This window comes from Athene cunicularia (assembly GCF_003259725.1).
Source record: "Athene cunicularia isolate RWA chromosome 1 unlocalized genomic scaffold, athCun1 chr1_part2, whole genome shotgun sequence".
In the NCBI taxonomy this organism is placed as follows: domain Eukaryota; kingdom Metazoa; phylum Chordata; class Aves; order Strigiformes; family Strigidae; genus Athene; species Athene cunicularia.
The window spans coordinates 16,975,066-16,983,857 of NW_020799092.1; the positions used below are offsets into that span (position 1 = coordinate 16,975,066).

The window sequence follows — 8,792 nt, forward strand, 5'->3', positions numbered from 1 at the left end:
TGGCACAAGGGTGGATGCTGCTGCTTCTACACCTCACTTCTGTACAGGTTATGGGGGAGGCTGAGAATACACAAATCTGACTTGCTTTGGTGGAGGCTGTTCTGTCTAGCTGTAAGGTAATCAAGTGCATCCTGACAAGTAGTTTCTGTTGATCTCTCACTTTGAAGCATGCTGTGGTTCTTGTTCTGTAAGTTAAAGAACCGCATGTGTTTGTCATCAAGCAGTACTGCTGTGTGTCACTGCCACTTTGAGTCTTGGTGGTGGTAGGCCTGTTTCAAAGCTTGCTGTTGCACTGTGATTTCCACCCCACCAGACAGGAATGGCTGAAAAGAGTAGAGCCTTTGAAATGAGTTAAGTATGTTAGGCTGCTATGGTTTTCCACTGTAAGAGCAGGAATAAATTCAGTAGAATTAAAGGCAAACTTTTAATGCAGAAATAGAAAGGGCAATGACTTAGGCTGTGCTACATTTTCTTTAAACAAATACCTAAGGTGCAGAAACTGGAGACCAATGAGAGTAGTGTCAAGATGAAAAAGGTATAAAGACCCCATAAATTCCACCAGCAAAATCTTGATTTTGAAACAAATCTTGAGAAAGAGAGGCATGTTCTCACTATGCAAGACTATACAGTTTGGTATAAAATTCTGCATCTTGGGGTAAATGCAGAATAAGTGTCTGCTGCCCATTCTAATTAGTCTGAATGTGATCATACAGTCAAAGAGCACTTCTTAGAACCGCTGCTGCTTTAGTTCATATCTGGATAGCACAGCTCTTTCCTGCATGCAGCCCAAGGTGCACTGTGATCTTGCTGAGGGGATGCCTGGTTCATCTAATGAAACAAAGAAACTTTCCTGCTACAGCAGGCACAAAACAGATTTCTGTTTGGAGGAGAGGGTGAGGTATGGGGTGTCTCATGTTCAGAACAAAACTTATATATGTAGAATTATTAATGCTGCAGCAGCTTAAAACAGAGACTCCACCTGTAGTCCCTTAGGACTGAGATACAGTACAGGGCTGTGCTGTAAGAATCAAGCTGCTGCAGTCAGTTTGATGCTAGCACTGGAGAGGCATTGTTAAACTAGTTGCAGTGAGCCTCACTTTGGATAAGCAAAATAGACAGATGTGAGAGTGAAAACTAATAAGCAGTGATGTTCATGGATGCAGCTGTAGTAGGGGAATGTGGGATTGCAAATATGCTAAACTTGTGCCCCTGCTTGCTGCTGTTACCCATGAGTGTGGTATTTGTCACTCCCAGCCAAGCCAGAATCAGCACCTGTTTGGCAGTAGCTTGATAGGATTGCATAGACAGAGCTTGTGCAGGCAGCCAAGTTAAGATTGATTTTTAGAATAACAGCACTAGAAAATGTGCTTTTAAAAGACTTTTTAAAGGTCTACCTCTCAAACTGCAAGTTCCTATTAAAAGTTGAAGTGCTCTTAGATAAAAGGGGTTCTTAGCCTGTCTAAAACTTCTCTCAAAGGACTGTGATATCCCAGCACTGCCTGTTGTAGCTCCAGTCTTTAACACACTTGCTTGAGAGAGGTGTCTCAAAGTGGCTTCAGGAGTCAGTATACTGAGCAATGAGTATTAAAGCCCCCCTGCCTGTAGCCAGATGGGGTGTTCTGGGAACAGAGATAGAAAACCCTACCCCTTGGCAGCTAAACAGTGCTGTGGTTAGAGCACTCATGGGGCTGAGGGACACTTCAGTTCCCTGTCCAAAAGCACAGGCATGCATCTGGAAGGAGGCTCCAGGATAGAGCTCTTGATCTCTGGTCAGGGCCTGAAAATTGCTTTCTCTGTCTCCTTTCCAATGATATTTAAACATTAACTGGAATGATGAGGTAAGAACTTCAGCTTTTGTTATTAAGAGCCAGTCCCCTATGTATGAAGAAAAGCTTGACCCCACTGGCAGTGCCTCATGTCTTCCACATCACTGGGTTGTAGTTGTGTTTGCTTTCAAGCCAGTCAGCTTCTGGGAGGTGTCAGTGTTCACTCCATTTAAAAATATTTCTGGGATTTGTTTTTCTTTTGTTACCTTGTTATGTGGATGGGTGCTGCTTCAGTCTTACCTGGCATGGCTGTGATACCAATGCAAGTGATGCATCACAGCTTAGATTCAAATACTTCTTGTAATAGGTAAAAATTTAACAAATAAGCTCATCTTCAAGCTGGATGTGCACCTCTTAAGACTGTGGGACAGTCATTGTTTATAGAATAGATTGTAAACAACATTACAATAAGCCACACTTTCTACAAGTGCGTTAATGATGCTGTCAAGAAACACACTGAATTTGCATATGATGTTGGGGAACAAAATTGTTAATAGAAGGTTCCAGAGCAGTTACTGCAAGTACCATTGTCACAGCCACATGCTTCCATCTGCTCTGTGGTGAGGAAAGGCACAACCGCAGAAGTTATACTGTGCTTATTTTTTATTCTAGTGGTTGTTGTCTTACACTCTAGAATAACAATAAAGGGATTTTTTTTGTTTATAGCTTTCTTCATGTATTACCTCATGAGTAATTCTGTCTACTAATATATACTCTGAAGAATCTTCTCGTTAGCAACTGCTGCAGCTTGCTCATTCACAAAGACAGCTTAAAAAAAAGTGAGCCTAAGGAAACCATTCCCTGTGATCACCCAAAGGGCTTGTGGAAGATGCCAACCAAAGAGGTCACACCCCTGGCTTAGCTGCACAAGGGGTGGGTATTTAAGACTAGTTTCTTGAAAAAGTAGTAAGAGCCATCACACCTGTTAAAGGGAACAGCACAGCTCAAAGCCTGGTCACAAGCATGCTCTCCCCCACCCTGTGTCACACAGCCTTCTGCCCAGGAGGGATGTACTCTGCAAGCAGCTCTGTGTGCAGGACAAGAACGGTGGGAGCACTGTAACCTGGTAGTTCTGGGCCCTTGAGGGAGCATTGGCCTGCAGCAGTCTCCATACTGAGGGTAAGCAAAATACTTCATACAGTAATCTCTAATTAGGGCAGTAAACCCAGTGAGCCATACAAAGGTTAATACTCTGCTGGTAAGAGCCATCCTCTAATTCTTGGCTAATGAAGGAGTATACAAGATGAACACAATAACACAATGAACCTTCTGTTAAGGTCTCCTGGAAGATTAGTATTTGTTGCAAATACTATCTCTGGTATATCAAATAGAACAAAGTTTGCTAGCAGTTTAAGTGTGGGTACTAAAAAAAGTAAAGACTGCCACATTATATATAAACTACTACCAGGAGTGGTTTGGATTTTAAACACACAAGAATATTAAACTTAATTTGACTGTTTTCCTAGTGACAAGAGGTGTAGAAACTAGTTTGGAAGCTGGATTGCTACTTGTTCAGCTGTGTTGAAAGGTTATGGTGATTACTGTTGCTTAAATATGCAAACTGAAATGCCAACTGCTAGGCTAGTTCCAAAACAAGATGAAATTAAGATTTAAAAAGGAAACATCAGAAAGAGGATGTCTGGAGAAGCAGCTTTCTCTGCAGCAGACTATAGCAAAAGGCTTAGAGGCTAGCACTGAATATTAAACCCCGCTCTTTGCAGGTGATGACAAAGAACCTGGCCAGAGGAAGCATTCATATCATCAGAAATAATTGCAAGACTATAAATCAGTGATTCATTCTGCTTTATTTTTTTGTGCTTCTCAGACAAGATTTTTCCAGAAGTAATTGCTACAATTTTCCTTGTTTTTCAACAACTTGTGAAGCATGGGTAGACTGCCATAAGCTAGCAGCACACCAGCCTTCCCAAGGCTTCTTTGCAGGTAACCCAGACTGTTTTACCATTACAGAGTTAGAGTTCCAGTTTGTAGCTTAACAGTAACGAAGTGATGCGCCTTGGTACATGTGGAGTGCAGTCAAAAAACTTACTGGTTAGTGTTTCTTGCCTCCCTCTCCTTCCCTGTTTCCATCTACTGGAGAAAAAAAAAAAACAAACAGCAACAAAAAAAACTAATGAAACCCCCCACAATAAAACAAACCCTTCATTCAGTTCCAGTACATAGAAGTGAGCCCTCAAAAAGCAGAGCTTGTATTTGGGAGGAGTAATAAATACAAAACCATCTATTGCTACCAAGGTGTTCGGTCTCCATAGCAGTAGCATATATACTTGCCTAGGGATAACTTTCTGGTATGCTCCATACCATTCCCCTACAGCTGTAAGGTGAGGTTACATGATTAAACCATCTTACCCCTCGCTAAGTCTTACAGGAGCTTGAATCTCTTCTTCACACTTGAAAGTTACAGGCATACTCTCAAGCTGCCATTGGCCCATCACACAAACTACAGAAGGCTTTTGATTAAAATGAGCACATCAAAAGCAAGACAGGAGTTGGGGGAGGAAAACATCCTTTCATTCCAGCATTGATTTAGGCCATTACTGCTGCCTTAGAAGCATCACTACGTCTAGCAAGTCTATGTAGCAAGACAGAGATCACTACTGGAAACAATTGGTAGAGTGCAAAGTGAAAGACAACTTTTCTCACCCCAGGAAAAGGGTTGAGACCCTGGTGTATCATACTCTACCCACTATGAAACCCCAGGGATGTTTCCAGGTTTGTCTGGTGAGGAAGTCAGTACAGCTGTGAAATCACGGCCTCTTTCACCAATGTTACTAAGTTCATTGGGATGGGTGGCTACATGTCTCACATTGGGACCACCCCTAAATGAAAGCTTAAGCAGCAGTGGGTTAGTGCCGTGAAAGCACTTGTCAGACTTTTTAAAGCTACTGGCAAAGAGTAAAGTGCTTACGCTAGAACAAACAACATAGCTTAGGAGGGTCAAACCAATGCAGAGCTCTGGTGCAAATTTATCTTCAGACACAGCCAGAAAATCATTTAAGGTCATAATTAAAGGCAATAATTTTTACAATTCTCTTTGGTTAAGGCAAGAGCTAGCAGCTTTGCAAGTCCTCTCAGCTCAGATGTTTCTGTTAAAGTATCAGCTGCCATGTTCAAAGCAACCTGTGCTACCAACAGCATCAACAATCTCTGAAGATACTTGCAAGACAAACTGCAAGGCGGAGGTATCAAGAGACAGCTTGAGGCCACATAGCACACTTCCATCAATTCAATAAAATGCAATCAAACAGCCTCAGGAGAATGACAACTTCCAAGTTCTTCCTGAAATCTCTAACAGAGGCACTGGGTCTTCTCCACACTTGGGCTGGCAATCACCGGCCTGGAATCAAGACAGATGCTGTTCGGAGGGTTCTCTCCGTGAAGCTGTAATGTATTTCGGGCTATTAGCTCCTTAGCCATTAACGTGAACACCTCTTCTACATTTTGAGCTTCTTTTGCTGATGTCTCCAGTACAGCTAGGAGCCCGTGTTTCTCTGCCAGTGTGCAGGCATCTTCAAACAGTACTTGGCGCTTATCCAGCGAATCTGATTTGTTCCCTTAAAAGAAGGCAAATAGATAATTTAGTAATTTAGTCTCTCAAACATTAATCTTTAAATGTAATACAAGAATTCTATTTTGTTTAAACAATAGATCTTTTAGGAACAGGAGTTACTAGAAAAAACAAGATGTGAGCACATCAGAGCTACAAACATAGAATGTGGATCAAAACTGCAGTATCATATGATATCAAACAAGTTAAAATCCAAACAAAAACTAAAAACCTGTGTTCATCTAATTACTTGATGTAGATAATGGTGCCAGAAGATTATTTGGAAGCAACTGTTGGTCCCTATTCCCTAGTATTTTTAAACAGTAAGTGGCATTTAAGTTAAATATTTGAAAAAAGATACAGATCTTGCAGCTATAGTGACTGCACACAGCAAAAGAAAGCAATGTTGCATAAAGGTTTATTCCTCACTCAACCTTCAATGGAAGCCACACATGTTATGCTATTGTCAAGCTACTTTGATGCATCTCAGAGTGGATGCTCAGCTCTGAAGATCTGGAATGTTGTTAGCCTAAAGCATATCTCCTCAAGAAAACCCCCACTAAAACCCAGGAAGAATCTGCTCAACTGTTAATCAGATTTTAACATGACCTATTTGTACAAGTCAATAATTTTAAGATGATGTTGAAAAAGACAAGAATTCACACCAGCTATCTTAATGTTTAAAATTTATATCATGCTTAAAAAGTTTCTACATGTCTAGCTTAAACTTTTACTTGAAGCAGTTTAGTCAAAATATGTCAGAAATTAAACACCTCAGATGTTAAATACACCTTTGTGTATTTAAGTAGTTACAGCACATAGGAAATTATCATCAGGTCTGGTACTTTAAGTACCTGGCTGAAGTCTACATTCATAGTTTCAAGACAACCCTTCATCAAATTCAAGATCTGAACTTGAAGCATATATAAGTCAACTCCCCTCCCATTATGTCCCTTTCAGTTTTTCTAAAAGGAAAGAAAACCCAAACAACCCACCCCCCAAAAGAAAACCACAACCCCCAAAAAACCCACTTTGCTTGAGGGTTATTTGCCTTTTTAAGAAGAACCTCCCCCTTCATTTTCAGGTGGGAAAGTTACGTTTTTTTGAACTTTAAATTGATTACACAGAGTCATGTTGTACACCTTTCTAGTGTGAGGTTAACTAGCAAGGTATATAACATGACTATGTGTAATTAAATGTACAAAGACTTCCTGCTAAAGTAAAGCAAACAGCACCAGCTTGGAAGAAAGCACCAAGCTGGATCCTTGGCAAAAGCTTTATTTTTACCAATTTCAGAACTTCTTTCTTAAAAAAGCCCCAAACCATCCAACACCAGCCCTGACCACACACACAGACAGGTCTTGTTCTTTAGATTAATGAGAAAAGTTTAAAAACCCTGCTGAAGTTTAGTGACAATTCTTACCCCCACCCCTCCTTCCAAGCACTACAGTTACATGCAGGTCAGAATTTTTCTTCAGAGGCAGAACAGGCAGAACCACCACAGCAACAGTTAAATAACTTGCTAGGAGCAGGAGCAGCAGCTTAGGCCCCGTGTCTACTGCGCTGTGGGGCTCCAGGCTGCCCGTCCTCAAGAGCCAGTCTGGCTGCTGCGGCTGCATGCGCTGCTCGGCACAGCGCCACAGCGGAACAGGCAGGCGCAGTGGAATGTAAAGAAAGGCTCTGTCATTTTACTACCCTAGTTCTCTCATTTGCAGCTTCTCCCTTGGTAGAGAGAAGAGCAATAATAACTTGAAACACAAAGGGAAAGAACCACACTGCTTCCTATCAGCTCTGTTCTTTGCAATTTCTATCCATTCCGTTCCACAAGAGGCAAAGTTTCCTAGTGGAATAAACAAGGAGGAGGAACACAAGCAACAACTTCATGCTCTGCAAAAGCCATGTCCCCATCTACTGTCTTACCTGATCGAGTCCCATTACAGAGCAATGCGCATGCATATCAAAAGAACAGAGAGGAAAGATGAGAACGAGGAGTTGCGTTGCTCTGTCCCCTTCATCTTGAATTACTGAGCTGCTAAATTCCAGCACATCAGGAGTACAGGGTCAGACTCAACTGCAATTCTAACCTCAGTAAGGTTGTCCATGCTTGCTAGACTAACAGCAAGCTTGTTGCATTATTCCAGCAGGAAAGGAACAAGTAAAAAGTTTTTGCTGTCTGTCTAATGAGCTTGGTCCTGTCAGGACTATGCTGTGACCTTCCTCATTTTTTAATCTTAGGCCAAATTGATACTCTTTCTGATCTTGTTTAACTAAAACTGCATTCTTCTTTAATGCATAGTTTATAGATGCTTTAAGTAGTGGGGGGAAAGTGAGGGGGTTTTTACACACATTAAAAAAGCTACATAATACTGAAAATTAGATTCCTACCAATTAACATCATGACCAAGTTTGCAGCACCATACTTTTCAATTTCATGAATCCAGTGAGGAATGGATTCAAATGTGGACCTCCTAGTAAGGTCATAGGCAAGGATGGCCCCGTGGGCACTCCTGTAATAAGACTGAGTTATTGTCCGGAACCGTTCTTGACCAGCTGTGTCCCACACTTGGATCTGTAAGAGAAAGGATACAAGTTGTAAAGACCAGCAAATGCCCGTTTCTAGGTGTGTGGCATCAGCATCTACACCTTTGAAACCCCTTGTCTAGGGGGCTGCTAGACCTGTCCCAGCTCACTCTACCACACCGAGGTGTGGCTTTGCCCTCTCTAGATCTGAAGAGGCATTTAACATGCCTGTAAGGACAATCTACACAGACCAAAGAGAAAGCTGTAAGGGTAGCCCCAGCTTTACAAAGAGGCCAAGAACCTAATTGCAGCAACTGTACTAAAAGACATGGAGCATTACAGCCTCTTAATAAGAAAGGAAGAGGAGTTAAGAAGCCCTGATGCAGGGCTAGGCAGAGCACAGCTGGGTGAAGAGCAGGCATCTGAACTTCCATCTGCACACAGAAATAAGCATTTTCTTCTGGTACTTGTCTTAAAGTCTTCATCTTCCCTCAAATCAAGCACACATCAAAGCAAAGCCTTTGCAAACTAGAAATTTTCCTCTCCTCAGTGTTCCAGCCCAAACCCCCACATCTTTGAGGGAGAGAAGAGACACCCCCTCCAAGCCAGAGCCGGCTTTCAGGCAACCCCCCCAGGCAAAGCGTCAGCCCCCTCCGCAGGCAGAGCCAGACAAGCCGCGAGGGCGAGTACGAACCCAAATTGAAGTGACTGCCTCCCACAGGGCGTCCTTCTGAGGAGAAGGCTCCCCTCGGCAGCAGCCCTGCTCAGAAAGGCGGCCGGCTCGGAGCTGCTGCCCTCGGCGGGGCCGAGCAGCAGATGCGGCGCAGCCCCCGCCGCCCCCCAGAGGGCCGGGGCGGTACAAAGCGGGCGTTACCTGTCCC

General features: G+C 42.7%; 1 protein-coding gene across 1 annotated transcript; it reads right to left on the minus strand.

Annotated features, from left to right (window-relative positions):
• Positions 1 to 3,619: 3,619 nt before the first annotated feature.
• On the minus strand, positions 3,620 to 8,137 carry RAB19 (RAB19, member RAS oncogene family). The gene is made up of 3 exons (XM_026863836.1): positions 8,087 to 8,137; positions 7,777 to 7,960; positions 3,620 to 5,398 (listed from the first exon to the last, which is right to left on the minus strand). The coding sequence occupies exons 1-3, from the start codon at positions 8,135 to 8,137 to the stop codon at positions 5,133 to 5,135; spliced, it is 501 nt and encodes a 166-aa protein (XP_026719637.1). The 3' UTR covers positions 3,620 to 5,132.
• Positions 8,138 to 8,792: the final 655 nt, after the last annotated feature.